This window comes from Bos indicus x Bos taurus, chromosome 1 (assembly GCF_003369695.1).
Source record: "Bos indicus x Bos taurus breed Angus x Brahman F1 hybrid chromosome 1, Bos_hybrid_MaternalHap_v2.0, whole genome shotgun sequence".
Lineage (NCBI taxonomy): Eukaryota > Metazoa > Chordata > Mammalia > Artiodactyla > Bovidae > Bos > Bos indicus x Bos taurus.
The window spans coordinates 116,144,027-116,162,648 of NC_040076.1; the positions used below are offsets into that span (position 1 = coordinate 116,144,027).

Genomic DNA, 18,622 nt, shown 5'->3' on the forward strand with positions numbered 1-18,622 from the left:
AAATTAAAAGACTTCTGGACCTCACTGTTGGGTGTATGCAATCTGTATGCTTAAAAAAAAAAAAAACACACACAAAACTTTCCCAGGTAAAACTAAGTCCCAGATATGCTTGGAAAGTACTGGGCCAAGAGGGAGGACTAAAGCCACCCACTAAATGACAGCAAATACAACTTTCTACATGCTTTTTCTTTGCAGACAACTTATATAAGAGCTTGTCAGTGGTTGCTGACGGATATAAGTTTGCAACCTGAATTCATGACCTGTTCAAAATGACAAATATTAAATAGTTCCCAGTGCTTTTATTCATTTAACTTTAAAATTGTATTTATTTATGGCTGTGCTGGGTCTTCGTTGCTGCATGCAGGGTTGCTCTAGATGTGGCAAGCAGGGGCTACTCTCTAGGTGTGGTGTTCAGGCTTCTCATTGTGGTGGCTTTTCTTGCTTCAGAGCACAAGCTCTAGGCATGTGGGCTTCAGTAGTTGTGGCTTGCACGGCCTTAGTTGCCTCACGTCATGTGGAATCTTTCCTGACCAGGGACCAAACCCATGTCCACAGGATTGGAAGGTGGGTTCTTAACCCAAGTCTGTCTTTAGAAAGCAAAAGAATTCTGCTTTTCTTTCTGCATTTTCTTATGAGTCAGCCTCACTTTTCTATGGACGTCTTTCAAGTTGATGCCCTCCTGCCTCCTCTTACAATTTTCCTGAACTTTGTGGTTCATGGTGAGTCTCCTCACCCTTCATTTTGAGGCTTCCTATTTCACTTATTACACTCTTTCCGGATGAGCTCTAGGTTTTAATGAAACATTAGCTGCCATCAGGGTCACTGTCAAATTCTTAGCACTCTCTGTTTCAGGAGTATATGAAGTTAACAAACAAATAAATGCTCTCATTTCCTTCTGAAACTGTATGCATCATAAAACCCTGATAAAATAATGAAAGCAACACATAGCTCAAGGCCAAAATGACTTATATTCAGATGTAGGCTTCATCGTTTATTAACTTATGATGAAGAGCAATCATTTACTGATAGGAAAAATTATTTCTACTTCCTGGGGTTGTTAGAAGATTAAAGATCTTGATGAAAACAACCCAGCAAAGCCTTTGGCACACAGCAGCAGCTCAGTCATAGTGAATGTTAGCTGCTCAGTCCATGTCTGACTCTTTTTGACCTCTCAGACAGTAGCCCACCAGGCTCCTGTTTATGTGATTCTCCAGGCCAGAAACTGGAGTGGGTTGCCATGCCCTTCTCCAGGTTATCTTCCCAATGCAGGGATCAAACCAATGTCACCTGCACTGGCAGGTAGATTCTTTAACTCATCTGAGCCACCAGGGAAGCCTGCTCAGTCATAAGTAGACGTGATTAGTGATCTATTTCCTTCAAATATTACACTTATACGCATTATAGATGATGTTTCAGATCCAATCATTAAAACTGGTTTAGTAATATATTAATAGACATCTCTCTGCATATCTAGCTTTTCTTCAACCATTTTCTTAGTCCTAGACTATAAATAACACTTGACTCGAAGGTTTTCCAAGAGACTTGCCATTTTCTTCCATGTCTTTAATTGCTAATGCTAAGCAGCCCCTCAGTTCATTGTTGGTCTCCTAAGTTTCTGCAGAGCCAGTGTGCAATACTTGAATTAACTCACTTAACATGCTTTATTACCCTGCAGGAGCATTAGTGGTCAAACACTGTGGCTTTCTTGAGAAACTTACAGGGCTGTTGCAAGAACCCAGTCATGTATGAGAAAACTCTCTGAAAACTGTAAACTGAAAGCTCTCTGCAAAGTAATAGAAGAACAAGGGGCATTGTTTTTACATTATTTCAGGGGGAAAATATTAATATTTCATAAGGGATTATTTTTTAACCTAATTCATTTCATAGAGACATACTTTCACATTTTTTTCCCCTATCAGTACCATTAAAAATATCACAGGTTTTGTTTTTGGTATAGATCATTCTTTAAACAGACTTTTTTTGCAGTGCCTACTATGAGCCAGATACTCTTCAAGGTACTGGGATAGAGCAATGAAGAAAATATAAAGCTTCTGCTCTCAAGAAGCTTATATTCTAGAAAGGAGCCAGATCATAAATAAGCGTATAATGTATGGAGTGGGGAGGGGGAATAATGCTAAGCTCAGAGAATGACAGAGAGTCGGGGCAGGGGCCGTCCTACATCAAAGGGGCTGATCAGGGAGGCAGAGCCCTGAATGAACTGTGGGAGTGAGCAAGTAACTGTGGGAAAACTTTACAAGAGTGGTAACAGCCAAGTGCAAGAACTCCAAGATGGGAGTGTGTTTAGAATATCTGGAGACCGACAGGGACGTCCATGTGGTTAATTTGAACAGAGAGAAAGAGAAGACAGAGCTGGATCCAATAGATCCTGAAGGATTTTGAATTCTATTTTGAGTAGATAAGAAGCCACTGGTATATGTCAAGTTATTCTTGTTTTAAAAGGGTGACTTTTGAAGACATGCAGAAAATACTCTTAAGAGAATCAAGGATGCAAGCCAAGAAAGCAGTTAGAAGGAAAATGTGATGGTCCAACCAAGAGATGAGCATGGTGGGAGTGGCAAAGCAATGAAGAGTGGTCAGATTCTAGATGTACCTGGAAGACAGAGATTCTCAGATTTACAAACAAACTGGATGCAAGGTACAAGAGAGTGAAGAAAAATCATTAACTGACTATTCTTTCCTTGCCTGATTCTAGATTCCAAATTTATTTTGTCAGCTATTACCATTTCCTTCCCTCCACCAACTTACAATTAATCATCTAAACTTCCTCAAACAACATTAAGTAAGTAAGCAAATTAGGAGTTTCCAGCACCTGTCCACCTGTTGGGGGTACAAGTGCTAAACTGCAAAGGATGACAGGGAGCCAGAATGCTATTTCAAGTAGGAAGGAAAAGGAGTCAAAGAAACAAACGCAGGGAGAAAGGAAGTATGCAAACGATGGGGAAACAAGTTTCTAAGTGAGGTAATAGCAACTGTAAGATACACAATGTTTTCTATTCTACCAAAATTGCAATCAGAGTTAAACATGCATAGTAATTTGGAATAGGAAGTTACAGGTACAATGAAATGTAATTCAACAGGAATTCTGGCAGATACAGTTAGGATTACTTCTCATTATTAAAAAGGATGATAATACTGGTTGGCCCACAAAAAAAAAGGGGGGGGGCATAGACCTATTCTTATTCTTTTGACTTTCTTCTACCCACCTGAAGAGGTCTCCAAATTTACTTCTGAGGTGGCTACATGACACGTAGAGGTCGTAGAGGTAGGCTAAGATGCATCTTTCGGGGGAAGAGCACTCTGAGGGGTTCACAACGTGCTTTACCACACCACACAATCTAAGGAGGAAAATACATGAGGACATGAGACACACACTTTGTCAATATATATGTTATTGTTTGAATCTTTTAGAGTGAGAATACGTCCCTGATTACTTTGAGTAAGAAAAAAAGATATCAGACTGTTAACACTAATCATTATAGCAAGAAAATAACTGAATAAAATATCATTTTCTATTATGATATTGAAACAGTATTTTTAAAACTTCAGAAATGCCACTAACAATAAGAAATGAAAGAAATTCCTCCATACAGAAGATGTATAGGGAGGAGTCCATCAATAAAGTTTCTGTACTGGGATATAAAAGTTTTAGTAGATAATCTCTCTTGAGTAAAAAGATTGATAAATTCAGGAAATGTGCAAAGGACTCCATGTCCACTTTGTAAAGCAGCAATTTCTTCATATCAGTAAGTCTGATAAGTTCAATTTTAAGACCATAAGCTGGTTCAGGCATAAACTGACAAATTCATGTTTTGTGGTCACATTCTCCTTGTTTATCCAAACTAGAAACAAATTTATTTTAGTTAATCTTAATTAAGAATTCCAAACTCCTTCTTTTTGGTGATACAACACTTGCAATTCAGAAGAAGCATTTACTACTCCAATTTCCCGGATCAGACAGATGGCCTCTCGGGCCACAATTCATACAATACACAACTTCACGTGACACATATAGACACACTAATGGGCCACCCACCTATCAGAGTCAGATTCCACTGCCATGCCACATTTGATTACAGGGTTCAGGACGGCTACAACAGTGTCCATATGACTCAAGATTATTAAAGCTGAAAGATGCTTCAGAAATCATATGATTCTTCTTTATCTCACAAAAAGGGCTCTGAGGCTCAGAAAGGTAATGGAATTTGCCCACAAGGCAAAGAGCTAGTTTATAGCAGACCCAAAAAGAGAACTCAGGTCTCCAGAGGCCTAGTCTAGAGCCTTCTCTGCTGTTTAGAAGATGGGAGGAAGCCTGGGATGACAAGCCTGAGAAGGACACTGAAATCACAGGCGATACCTCTGAGCACCCTCCCCAAGACGTGTGACTTGAAGGCTCACATAGTCTTGGACTTGTTATTCCCGCTCTGGGATCAGGAGAACCCTGATAGCTCTGTTGTTCAGCTGGCAATAGCAGAGGAAGAGCAGTGTTCCCTGAAACGGGTCTGCCATGCTGTGGGCTTTTTCTTTGTGGGTGTAAATGAGAAATGCCTTTCAAAATAAGACAGAGAAGCGTCAACATCCAGAAAGAAATCCAGCCCAACATCAGAGGTGGGACTAGCAAACCATGCAAAGAAATAAGCATGTAGCATCCCGAGGCTTGTGAATCGACAGCAGCAGATGCAGACTATTGAAAATGGCTGTCAATTACATCAAAAGTGTCCCCAAGTCAAGAAGAAAAGTAGATGCTTCAATCAGTTGTTACCTATATAAACCAAAATAGCCCTAGGTATACCTTGAAAAAGCAAAGAATTATTTTGTGATTAAAGAAAACAAACATGTATTGAAAGATTGCCAGGCATTTACTCTATCAAAGTCAGTGTTCCCTCCACTTCCTAGAAGTAACATTTTACATTGAGATCCAGTATGTTTATATAAGTACAAAAAAAAAAAAAAAAACCCAACCCAGAATAACAGTTTGGGGAAAAGTACTTATATTTACTATATATGATAAAAAAAAAAAAAAGAAACACAAAGTGAATATCAAACATGATTTTTTTTTTTTTTTTTTTTTTTGCCATACCTCATTTTACTGTGCTTTGCTTTAGTGAGCTTTATAGATACATGTTTTGTTTTGTTTTTTTTTTTCCTTGTTAATTTTCTGTTTACTTGATCTATTCATAAGTGTCAGTGGGGTATTAAAGTCTCCCACTATTATTGTGTTATTGTTAATTTCTCCTTTCATACTTGTTAGGATTTGTCTTACATACTGCGGTGCTCCCATGTTGGGTGGATATATATTTATAATTGTTATATCTTCTTCTTGGATTGATCCTTTGATCATTATGTAGTGACCTTCTTTGTCTCTTTTCACAGCCTTTGTTTTAAAGTCTAATTTATCTGATACAAGTATTGTGACTCCTGCTTTCTTTTGGTCCCAATTTGCATGGAAAATCTTTTTCCAGCCCTTCACTTTCAGTCTGTATGTGTCCCCTGTTTTGAGGTGGGTCTCCTGTAGACAACATATGTAGGGGTCTTGTTTTTGTATCCATTCAGCCAGTCTTTGTCTTTTGGTTGGGGCATTCAACCCATTTACGTTTAAGGTAATTACTAATAAGTATGATCCCGTTGCCATTTACTTTATTGTTTTGGGTTCGAGTTTATACACCATTTTTGTGTTTCCTGTCTAGAGAATATCCTTTAGTATTTGTTGGAGAGCTGGTTTGGTGGTGCAGAATTCTCTCAGCTTTTGCTTGTCTGAAAAGCTTTTGATTTCTCCTTCATACTTGAATGAGATCCTTGCTGGGTACAATAATCTGGGCTGTAGGTTATTTTCTTTCATCATTTTAAGTATGTCTTGCCATTCCCTCCTGGCTTGAAGAGTTTCTATTGAAAGATCAGCTGTTATCCTTATGGGAATTCCCTTGTGTGTTATTTGTTGTTTTTCCCTTGCTGCTTTTAATATTTGTTCTTTGTGTTTGATCTTTGTTAATTTGATTAATATGTGTTTTGGGGTGTTTCTCCTTGGGTTTATCCTGTTTGGGACTCTCTGGGTTTCTTGGACTTGAGTGATTATTTCCTTCCCCATTTTAGGGAAGTTTTCAACTATTATCTCCTCAAGTATTTTCTCATGGTCTTTCTTTTTGTCTTCTTCTTCTGGAACCCCTATGATTCGAATGTTGTAGCGTTTAATATTGTCCTGGAGGTCTCTGAGATTGTCCTCATTTCTTTTAATTCGTTTTTCTTTTATCCTCTCTGATTCATTTATTTCTACCATTCTATTTTCTAATTCACTAATCCTATCTTCTGCCTCTGTTATTCTACTATTTGTTGGCTCCAGAGTGTTTTTAATTTCATTTCTTGCATTATTCATTATATATTGACTCTTTTTTATTTCTTCTATGTCCTTGTTAAACCTTTCTTGCATCTTCTCAATCCTTGTCTCCAGGCTATTTATCTGTGATTCCATTTTAATTTCAAGATTTTGGATCAATTTCACTATCATTATTTGGAATTCTTTATCAGGTAGATTCCCTATCTCTTCCTCTTTTGTTTGGTTTGGTGGGCATTTATCCTGTTCCTTTATCTGCTGGGTATTCCTCTGTCTCTTCATCTTGTTTAAATTGTTGAGTTTGGGAGTCCTTTCTATATTCTGGCAGTTTGTGGAGTTCTCTTTATTGTGGCATTTCCTCGCTGTGTGTGGGTATGTAGAGGTGGCTTGTCAAGGTTTCCTGGTTAGGGAAGCTTGTGTCGGTGTTCTGGTGGGTGGAGCTGTATTCTCTTTGTTCAGTCGCGCTATGGGGAGGGAGGGAGGGATGCTGCAAACAAATGACACTGGCGTGCGCTCGCAGTGCCTCAGCCACACTGGGTCTGCCCCCGCTCACAGCGCGTGTAGCCTCCCTGCCCACACTGCTCAGGCTCTAGGTTGTTCCGCCGGGAACAATCCGAGGCTGGCCCTGGGTTGCATGCACCTCCCAGGTCCAAGCCGCTCAGGTTCAGGCACTCAGGTAGTCCTCAAAGGCGCAGACTCAGTTGGGGCTGCGTTTTGTGCTCTTCCCAGGTCCGAGCAGCTCAGGTGATGAGGTGTTTGGCGAGCGCCAATGCTGCGACTTATCGCCTCCCCGCCACTTGGTTATCTGGGTGTAAAACCGGCGCACCTTCTCAGGCAGATGTTGACCGTCCAGACCCCCAACAAGTTTTAGTTAGCAAAGAAGCCAGTTTTATAGATAATGTCTCTCTGGGGCTGCGATTGCCCCCTTCCGGCTCTGGCTGCCTGTCACCGGAGGGGGAAGGTTTGCAGCCGGCTACCTCTGTTTAGTCCTTTGTTCCATGTGCCGGCTGGCGGTGTCTTAGGTTAGGGCTGGCTTTTCGCATGGTAGATATCCCACAGTCTGGTTTGCTAGCCCAAATTATTTCGCTCAGATAGCGCTCAGGGTATTCAGGCCAGATTCTTACTCTCAGTGATGCAGCCCGCGCCGCGCCTCCCTGCCCAGCCCCCGCTTGCTAATGGCGGATGCAGGCGTCTATGCTGCTTCTCCGCTGGAGGAGTTACTGTAGGGCTCGCACTCTGCGAGTTTTAATTGTTTATTTATTTTTTCTCCCTGTTATGTTGTCCTCTGTGCTTCCAAAGCTCGGCACGGATTCGGCAGTGAGAAGGTTTCCTGGTGTTTGGAAACTTCTCTCTTTTTAAGACTCCCTTCCCGGGACTGAACTCCGTCCCTCCCTCTTTTGTCTCTTTTATTGTCTTTAATATTTTTTCCTACCTCCTTTCGAGGAGTTGGGTTGCTTTTCTGGGTGCCTGATGTCCTCTGCCGGCATTCAGAAGTTGTTTTGTGGAATTTACTCGACGTTTAAATGCTCTTTTGATGAATTTGTTGGGGAGAAAGTGTTTTCCCCGTCCTACTCCTCCGCCATCTTGGCGCCTTCCCCGTCAAACATGATTTTATAAACATTTAATAGAACACAAATTTAAAATATCAAAATAAATGATAATGACATAATTTCAAAATAAAGGGGGAAAAAAAGCACTTGTGACAAACTATTATTTTCATTTCATGACCAATTAGGGCATTTCCATTCGCAGTTTAAAAAGTATGATGTAAATCAAACAGCATGAATGAGCTGCATGAATGATTGCTAACTGTTTCAGCAATCTGGCGGATTTATTAGCTATGAGATGCTGGGTACAACCCTTCACCAGCCACTCCAATTAACAGGCCTGAGTGTCAGTCTCTTGACTTGTAAAATGGTGCTAATTATTCAACTCCACAGGGTAGTTGAGGGCTGTAAAATAGTTCTCTATTTTCTGGATTCTAAGGCAGCTATTTTCTTACATTTAAGAATATCAGGGATGTTTCAGATGCCACTTAGTAATAATCTAAGTGTTTATTATCTGTGGCTTTTCTCTCATATGAAGAGAAAACTTACAGTTCATCAAGGCTAAAATATTTAACTGGCTCAACAGAGAAAAAAAATTCTGCTGACTCTGGTCACAGAGAAAAAACTGAAGAAAGAGGCCAGAAGAGGAGAGACAAACTTGAAGGAAAGATTAAGAAGATATTAAATGAGGTGTCTTCAAATAATAAGATAGTATTTGCTAGGTGAGGAGGGCTGCAAATAGAGAAGAGGCACAGAAATACTTGTATCAAGTTCAATGTCAGCAAAAGTCTAAAAGCAAAAATTCTACTTAAGCCAAAACTCTAGTCAAAAATGTACTTCAACTTTAAAGTAAAAATGTTTCATCTTGGGAAATGCAGTTAAAGAAAAGCACATGTAGTTAGGAGACAGCCTCTTATACGAACTGAATGTAACAATAATTGGATTTACTTTGTTCTGGTTTTTTTTTTTACTTATATGGTTATTACAGAAACATCTTTAAGACTTCAAAGAATAGTTAAAAATTTAAAAACCTATGTGTAGAATTAATGTGGTAGCATTTCCTCTTCCCTCCAAAAGCTGCTGTTAAATAGATGCCACTCTAGAATAGATAGATGACATGTGCTGGATTACCCAAAAAAAGCATGGTGAAACCAAAGAACTCCATGTCTGTCTTTTGAGCCCAGGAGGAAAAACGGAAGAAAAAGAAAAAGAGGTTGCCTTTCTTTTACATATACATAAAGCCCAGAGAAAGAAGTCTGTAGTGGACAAAAAAGAGCTCAGAATAAGTGTTTTGACAGCTCATTATACTTCTCTGGTCCCATTAATTTTAGCCCCTAATGATAGTGATGTAATGACTTAGCCCAACTTCTCCAGTGGTAGAAGAGAAAACCTTAGCCTACAATTCATCCAAACCGAAAAAGACTAAGAATCAAAAAGTCATTTATGCTAGATTAACTCATCAAAATTTTCCTTTAATTTATAAAAGAAATGAAATTGAAAATTAAATCTGTAAGATGGTATGTATTCAAAGCTTATTTGGAGTTGGATTCTCCAAATAGAAACTGAAATTACATGAACAAAGAAGCAACCACATATTCACCAATAATAATAATAATTCAGGATTCTGGTCAATAGAGATGACAGTAACTAGGGAGAGAGAAGTAGGCAGGCAGGCTTTCTACGCTTTTATCATCGTTCTGTTAAACGCTTCCTGGAACAAGCATTCTTTAACTATGCATCTTTTTATGGAACAAACAGTACTATTTTTCCTTTAAAGACATTATAAAACTTTATCACAAATACACATTCTGTCGTTAAATCTGTGAACAGGTTATATAGGAAGGCCTTTGTTCTTCTTTCAAACTTTATATTAAGTTATTATTTTAAAATAAAGCTTCTTAAAAAAAGCCACATTACACATTTTAGGATATACCAACCCTTCAAACACCTGGGCTGTCTGATCAGGATTCAGGATCAGACAACTGTGGTAACGCCTGAGAACAGCCACGATGCAGACACACAGTCCTGTCGTGTAGCTTCCTGCCAGGCTGGAGGACTTCAGGAGCAGTTCTGCCTCCACAACACTCAGTTCGTTCAGGAGCTGCAAAAGGCAAAACGATCGAATAAACATGTAGCTGCCAGAACAAATAGGAAACAACATTAATTTTTACACACTCTGGATATACTGAGTCATCCTAAAACTGCTTGATCTCCTTTCTTGTTCTGCCACAGGATTATATACATATAAAACCACCAATGCAGTATCTCAGGCAATTAAATGGCTTTTACTTTTAATCCTTTATCAAAATTATACTTTTCCTTCTGCCTGGGCATCATGGTCCATGCCATGAAGAGGGATTCAATACTGAAATAGTTGCCAAAATTGTATGGTGGTCCAAAGTTCTGGACTGGATAATTTCAGGAAAAAACACCCCTAGCCTCTTGATTTTTTTCCATTTACACGTCATTTTCAATAAATGGAAATTATTCATCAGTATTTTCTTATTATTAACAAAGCTAACACCTCCAACAGAATAAGTAAAAGATATGTTTTATTTCTATTCACTAACAATATATACTAACAAAAGAACTCAAGTATGTGTACACGAAAAATAGTGGAACAAATCAATGTTTCATATTTTTTGTTCTTACATTAAATATACTCTATTATAAACAGCAAACAAATTTTCACCTTTCCCTAAGCAAAACAACAGAAGACAAATAAGAAATACAGTCAAAACTCTCACTTTTTTACTATTATATTTTAACACCAATTATATTTAATTGAAAATTATGGACATAGCTGCTAGTTAGATACTGTTGACTCAGAATGTCTCAACTGTACAGAACTGCACGGGTGGCTCATTGTAAACTGGACAATGCCTAGTAGGTTTGCTTTGCTAAAAGGCAGGATGCCTTTGATACCTGTATTGCGAAGTCAATGAGTCCATTAATATTAAGTGCTGGCTCCATGAGATCAAAGATGAGCTGAATGTGGTGAGCCAATGGGAGATGGTATGATGTTCCTGATGCAAAGCTTGTGATTTGTTCTAGCACATTGTTAGAAATCTATGTGAAAAAAGTGAAAGTAATTAGAAGACCAATATTCCAAATAACTTTTATGTATTATTTTAATTTTGGGAGGTAAGAAATGTGAATTTATACATGATTCCACTTAGAAGTTGAAACATATTTTTACAGAAAAGAAAATCAGTACAAATCAAATAATATCCTTAAAACAAATATAATCTGAAGAAATAAGACAAGTTGTCATTACGATTTTGACCTAAGTCTCCTAAAGGTAGAACTATAAATGCTTAATTAATTTCCAGATATCCCTTTGACTACCTATGGATTTGGTTTCTTCCCAATTGCAAAGTACTTTGTTTCAGTCATCAACAGACTTCTCCCTTATCAATCAGCAATGCAGGACACAAAATGTAATAATGTAAGTATTACATTAGAGATTACTTTATGTAGTGCTGATTGTTATCACAAGGTAAAAGTATTTCTGGATAAAAATTAATCCTCTGAGAAAAGTAAACTGACACTTGAAACTGAACTACTCAACAGTTTTAAGACACCTCCAAATAGGTTTTAAAAATGCATTTATAAAACAAGGAAGGCTGAAGACACATATTGCACGAAAGAGATTTCAGGAACTATCCCAGCTCCATAATAAATCAGCTTTAATGGCTACCTGAGATGTCACTTGATGCTGATCAAAATATGAAAGGAGTTGAAGTTTTGTGAACACAGTCTCCAGGGTCGGAAATGCTTCCTGTTTGCTCTTCCTGGCTTTCTGTCCTTCATCTCCAACTAAACAAACACATAGTAGATACATTATTTTTCATTTAATTGAAGCTCTTGACCTTTTTCAGAGATACTTTTTTTACTGAACTATAACACACATATGGAAAAGGGTACAGACTCACTGAATTTCTACAAAAGAAATTAATTCATGTAATGAAACTCAAATAACAAAATCACATACCAAAACCCTAGAAGCCCTCTCAGGTTCCCTGCAGTCACTTCCCCGCCCCAGAGAACCAAGAGCCTGCCCTCTAATGGCTCAGATTAGTGTTGCTCACTTTATACAAATGGAATCATATGATATATACTTTTATATCCCTCATCTTTCATTCAGTAGTATTCTTCTGAGATTGATCCATATTGATGAGGTAATTCTAATTATTTTCTAAACATTAACCATTCTCATTTATGTAATATACTTAAATTTTGGCTATTAATGAGAAATGATAGTTGCTCAGTCGTGTCTGACTCTTCACGACCACAGCCCTAGCCCCACCAAGCTTTTCTCTCCATGTAATTCTCCAGATAAGAATACCGGATGAGTTGCCATTCCCTTCTCCAGGATTAATGAGAAATCCCTCCTTAAATATTTCTTACTCATTGACTTTTAAAATATGATATCAACATTGAATGGGGAAAAAAATCACCTAGGCTCAAATGAATATAACAGAAAACTCCACTGCCATCTTGTTAGGAGACTGTCTAACAATGTAGTGTATAAAAAGGGAAATCTACACAATCCTTAACTTTTTAGGGGACAGGAAAGAACTAAATCTGTCCACATTACTAAAAAAGTGATAACTTTATCAATTTAACATAGAGAAGTTTGCAAAAATTAAAAGTAAGAAATACTATGAATTACAATTCTCTTGTAATTGACAGCTCTGAGGATAAGACCCAGAAATAATTAGGTCCTATTTTAAAACATTTTTTAATATATGTACTTACAAACACAAATCTAAAACCAAGAAAATGCTGTACTGTATGATCTCAAGGTTCTCTTTCAACACTATGATTCTAAGTAGTCAAATGCTACTGAAACAAAAGCCTCCTCACACATCATCTTACATGGGAAAGTTTAATTTCAGGGAACAAAGGTCGTTTTACAGATTTTTGTATTTAAGAAAGATTACACTAAACTAAACCATGACACCATTCAGGTATGACCTAAATCAAATCCCTTATGACTATACAGTGGAAGTGAGAAACAGATTTAAGGGCCTAGATCTGACAGACAAGAGGGCCTGATGAACTATGGACAGAGGCTCATGACATTGTACAGGAGACAGGAATCAAAACCATCAAGAAAAAGACTATCAAGACCCAATAAAAAAAGAACTGCAAAAAAGCAAAATGGCTGTCTGAGGAGGCCTTACTAGCTGTGAAAAGAAGGGAAGTGAAAAGCAAAGGAGAAAAGGAAGGATATACCCATTTGAATGCAGGGTTCCAAAGAATAGCAAGGAGAGATAAGAAAGCCTTCCTCAGTGATTAATGTAAAGAAATAGAGGAAAACAATAGAATGGGAAAGACTAGAAATCTCTTCAAGATAATTAGAGATACCAAGGGAACATTTCATGCAAAGATGGGCACAATAAAGGACAGAAATGGTATGGACCTAACAGAAGCAGAAGATATTAAGAAGAGATGGCAAGAATACACAGAAAAACTGTACAAAAAAGATCTTCATGACCCAGATAATCATGACGGCGTGATCACTGACCTAGAGCCAGACATGCTGGAATGAGAAGTGAAGTGGGCGTTAGGAAGCATCACTACGAACAAAGCTCGTGGAGGTGATGCAATTCTAGTGGAGCTATTTCAAAACCTGGAAGATGATGCTATGAAAGTGCTGCACTCAATATGCCAGCAAATTTGGAAAACTCAGCAGTGGCCACAGGACTGGAAAAGGTCAGTTTTCATTCCAATCCCAAAGAAAGGCAATGCCAAAGAATGCTCAAACTACTGCACAATTGCACTCATCTCACACGCTAGTAAAGTAATGCTCAAAATTCTCCAAGCCAGGCTTCGGCAATACGTGAACCATGAACTTCCAGATGTTCAAGCTGGTTTCAGAAAAGGCAGAGGAACCAAAGATCAAATTGCCAGCATCTGCTGGATCATGGAAAAAGCAAGAGAGTTCCAGAAAAACATCTATTTCTGCTTTATTGAGTATGCCAAAGCCTTTGACTGTGTGGATCACAATAAACTGTGGAAAATTCTGAAAGAGATGGGAATACCAGACCACCTGACCTGTCTCTTGAGAAACCTGTATTCAGGTCAGGAAGCAACAGTTAGAACTGGACATGGAACAACAGACGGGTTCCAAATAGGAAAAGGAGTACGTCAAGGCTGTATATTGTCACCCTGCTTATTTAACTTCTATGCAGAGTACATCATGAGAAACGCTGGGCTGGAGGAAGCACAAGCTAGAATCAAGTTTTCTGGGAGAAATATTAATGACCTCAGATATGCAGATGACACCACCCTTATGGCAGAAAGTGAAGAAGAACTAAAGAGCCTCTTGATGAAGGTGAAAGAGGAGAGTGAAAAGGTTGGCTTAAAGCTCAGCATTCAGAAAACTAAGATCATGGCATATGGTCCCATCACTTCGTGGCAAATAGACAGGGAAATAGTGGAAACAGTGTCAGACTTTATTTTGGGGGGCTCCAAAATCACTGCAGATGGTGACTGCAGCCATGAAATTAAAAGACGCTTACTCCTTGGAAGGAAAGTTATGACCAACCTAGATAGCACATTAAAAAGCAGAGACATTACTTTGTCAAGAAAGGTCTGTCTAGTCAAGGTTATGGTTTTTCCAGTAGTCATGTATGGATGTGAGAGTTGGACTATAAAGAAAGCTGAGTGCCGAAGAATTGATGCTTTTGAACTGTGGTGTTGGAGAAGACTCTTGAGAGTCCCTCGGACTGCAAGGAGATCCAACCAGTCCATCCTAAAGGAGATCTGTCCTGGGTGTTCATTGGTAGGACTGATGTTAAAGCTGAAACTCCAATACTTTGGCCACCTGATGCAAAGAGCTGACTCATTTGAAAAGACCCTGATGCTGGGAAAGATTGAGGGCAGGAGGAGAAGGGAAAGACAGAGGATGAGATGGTTGGATGGCATCACCGACTCAATGGACATGGGTTTGGGTGGACTCTGGGAGTTGGTGATGGACAGGGAGGCCTGGCGTGCTGTGGTTCATAGGGTCACAAAGAGTCGGACACGACTGAGTGGCTGAACTGAACTGAAACGGCTTGCTAATGGCAAATGTAATAGCAAATGTTTTAAAAACAACATTAGGAAGAAAGGAGATTTCTATTTCAACAACAAGCAAGTATGGTTTAGGGGCAAAAGACAAGCAAAACACCTAGGTTGTTTTATTTCCTAAAACAAATAAACAGAGAATCAAAATGTGCTGAATAAAATAAGGTACAAGATTATGTGTAACTTTTGCCAAATAACACCAAATATAATGCAAAGAATAAGAATAAAGAAGTTCATGAAACCTACTAGTTTTTCAATATCTATTCTCAAAGGTACAAATTAAGTTATATTGCCTTAAATATAACTGCTCACAGGTCATAAGTGTGTTTAAAATATTCACGTTTTTAATTTTTCACTTACCAACATCACTGATCCAAGACTGAAAGCTTACACCACTAGTCTTGGATACCATGAGCTTTGGAAGTGAAGTTAATATATTTTTTCAGTCTTTCTTGGTACCAAAACCAAGTGTGTCATCAAAAAAAGTAACAGAATTGAGGATGAAGACCCAGTATGAGAACTCAAAAAAGCCTCTTTATTGGTTTGTCTATATTAATAGGCTCTATTTACTTACACATAGCCAAGTGAAAGAAAAATTTAAGAAATTACTGTTGGTTCTCAAAGGAATATTTTAATGACGTTTACATAAGCAATAATATAATAGCAATTCATAGATTTTCATCTGTTTTATGTTCATTTGCTTTCAAAATATATATTATTGCTCTTCTGTGGCTTAATTTTGGTTTTCCATTTTTTAAAACAACTCTAATCCTGGTGCTCACTTCAGCAGCACATATACTGAATCTCTAATCTTAGAAGTTTGGGCTTTTGTTGTTATGATAAACTTCATTAGTGGTCTGCAAATTCATACCCAAAGATGACCTGTGAATGTAAATGTAGAATGAGACTTGCCTATTTCGACTTGAAATGTCATTTCAACATTAGATTATGAATCCACCCCACCCTCCCAGGCAAAGTCTGGTTGATCCGAGAGCATACCTAGTAAGTTCCTCAAAGCCACGTTTCTATTTGTAACCAGAAAGCAAACACATGCTAACACTACCTGTTTTCTGGTCTCACCAGCATATCAATGCTAGTGTTTACATAGTGACTTAAACATAAGACTTCTTAGCAGAAGGCAGCTCGCTATCCCAAATTAACAAGCATATTTCTGATTGATGAGGAGTTTTATTTAGAATGTGGGAAAGAAAAAATCCGCAATGAAGATGCCCCTCTCCTCAGCGGTGCCTCTAGTACTGGAATATCTCAAAAATTAGCGGGAAGAACAATGATCTCCTGGTGAGTTCATAAGCAAGAACTGACTATTTAAGAGACTAATCCAAAGATAGGACAGATGATAGCTGAACATTTTAAAAAAACTCTTTGTAAAGAAAGGAAGTGGACTCAGCAGAAAAGGACACCACAGTGCTTCCTTCCTTGTCTTACCCCTCAGCCTTCCAACACCAAACATTCCACAGGATCTGGAAAGACTTGCTAAAATTAATTTAGGAAAAGCATGTATTACTGAACCTCCTAAAGAGAAAGTGTCCATCACATTCCCAAATATACAAAAAAGTAGTTTCGGATACATTTTGCCAGCCAGCTGCTGAGCTTCGAAATTCAGACTATTTCCTCTTTTCTTTAATAGAGAAAACAGAAAAATAGCAGATCGACAGTTTTTTTAGAGCAGTTCTTCCCCCTCCTCACAATCTCGATAATGGCAACAGGTTTCATTTCCCTTCCACCACCTCATGGAGCTCCTACAGCACTAGCTCCTTATGTGGCCACAGAAGAGAGTTGGGGAATCTTATGTAAATAACACGAAGGCAGCTGTCCCATTGAGTTCTAATACATCAGATGCCCAAAACACACTTTTAAGACTGAAAAACATGCCACCCTCCTACCTTGTTTCTGCATCTGCACCCTTAATGATGGAGAGGAAAGAGAGCTATTTGCGTTGGTTATATCTAAATTTTCTGTAGGAAAGATCTACTGTGGACAAGCCTCAGTATTTCGTTCAGTTAAAGTCCTAAGACTGGATCCTCTGGGAAAAGGTTCATAAAACAGTATTTATTTTGTAGTGAACAACAAAGTGGAATTCCTAGAGGTGGTTTATGCCAGGTGTAGGAAGTGAGCTATTTTCATAGGGAAAGTCCAAACTTTCTTCCCAGTGTATTACCTAAGTAAAAGAGAAATAAACACCACTGGTGGTAGTGGAGCATACAAAACGATAGCACATTGTAAACCACATGACTATCTAATAAAATAAACTTTGGGAAGGGTAATTAGGCCAATGTGAACCGGATAATTACAAAATTCCAGTTGTGCAATAAGGTGACATAATACAAAGGCATAGCTTCACTGTAGGAACCATGTAAAAACACTGAGGAAAGAGCATTCCAAGTCATTATGGAGCAAAGACCGTTTTATTCTTAACAGAAATTGCTTGGAAATGCAAGTAGCCTCCACTACCTATTGCACCTATTCTTCTGAATAACATAAGAAAAGATCAGTCACTGCACTGTCACGAATTTCAATTATCATGTAAATATGATGAGGCTTCCCTGGTGGCTCAGTGGTGAGAATACGCCTGCCAATGCAGGAGATGTGGGTTCTATCCCTGGGTCAGGAAGACCCCCTTGGAGGAGGACATGTCAACCTATTCCAGTATTCTTGCCTGGAAAATCCCATAGACAAAGAAGCCTCATGGGCTAAAGTCCATGGGGTTGCCAAGAGTCTGACATGACTGAGTGATTAAACAACAACAAAAATATGATGAGCCAACTGCAAGCTTGAGAAAAGGATGGAATTAGGGGAACAGACCTCTTCCAGACTAAGGGTTTTCCATTTTTTCATACTTTATCACATATGCACACTCAGTCATGTCCAACTTTTTGTGACCTTTTGACTGTAGCCCGCCAGGCTCCTCTGTCCATGGGATTTTTCAGGCAAAAATATTGGAGTGGTTGCCATTTCCTTCTCCAGGGGATCTTTCCAACACAGAGACTGAACCCACATATCCTGTGTCTCCTGCATTGCAGGAGGATTCTTCACCTTCAGAGCCATCAGGGAAGTTCTTTTAATACTTTATATATGACTATTGCAGAAAATTTGGGAAATATGAAAAAAAAGAGGAGCAAGTAAAAATTACCTCTATCTATCCATGGAAGGCACCATTTTAAATGGTGCCTATAAATAAATGGAATATGTAACTATAAATGGAATCAAGGCCTTAAAATTTCAATGTGCTTATTCATATTTCAATGTAACAGTCATCTGGGGGAGGAAACACTGCTGACCATGCCACGTATGACTTTGATAAAGACTGCTAAGGCAGAAGACAAGAGAGCAAATGGGGGCAAATGCGTGAGGGCTCTTTACCCCCTGTCTCTGTGTTGCTCTTCTTATTTAGGATTTTCAAAATATCTTTGGTAATCTTCTTCAGCTGATGTCTGGCTTCGTCACGCTCTTTTCCCACTCCATAAAGAAGGATTGTGCGCTGGTTACATTCATGACTTGAAGATTCATCCTGAAAAAGAGAAAACGCATTTTGAAAGCCCTGTTTAGAGGGCGGGGTTCATGGACATGAAATGCGCTAACCACAGCATCTCCATGCTGGCTCGTGCGGTGGTGGCATCTGGCCCGCCTTTCA

The 18,622-nt window shown here is 38.7% G+C and overlaps 2 protein-coding genes across 3 annotated transcripts in view; one reads left to right on the forward strand and one right to left on the reverse strand.

The window, feature by feature from the left end:
* The window catches only part of MED12L (mediator complex subunit 12 like), a 368,061-nt gene that overhangs the window by 65,822 nt on the left and 283,617 nt on the right, over positions 1-18,622 (reverse strand). For both annotated transcript variants that reach the window (XM_027543477.1, XM_027543482.1), the window contains 5 exons: positions 18,352-18,499; positions 11,594-11,712; positions 10,819-10,962; positions 9,831-9,994; positions 3,225-3,356 (listed from right to left, as the gene is read on the reverse strand). In XM_027543477.1, coding sequence (XP_027399278.1) covers positions 3,225-3,356; positions 9,831-9,994; positions 10,819-10,962; positions 11,594-11,712; positions 18,352-18,499 — 707 coding nt within the window. The remainder of the gene's footprint in view (positions 1-3,224; positions 3,357-9,830; positions 9,995-10,818; positions 10,963-11,593; positions 11,713-18,351; positions 18,500-18,622) is intronic.
* Positions 1-18,622, forward strand: part of P2RY12 (purinergic receptor P2Y12) — a 52,368-nt gene that overhangs the window by 22,195 nt on the left and 11,551 nt on the right. The window lies entirely within an intron of this gene.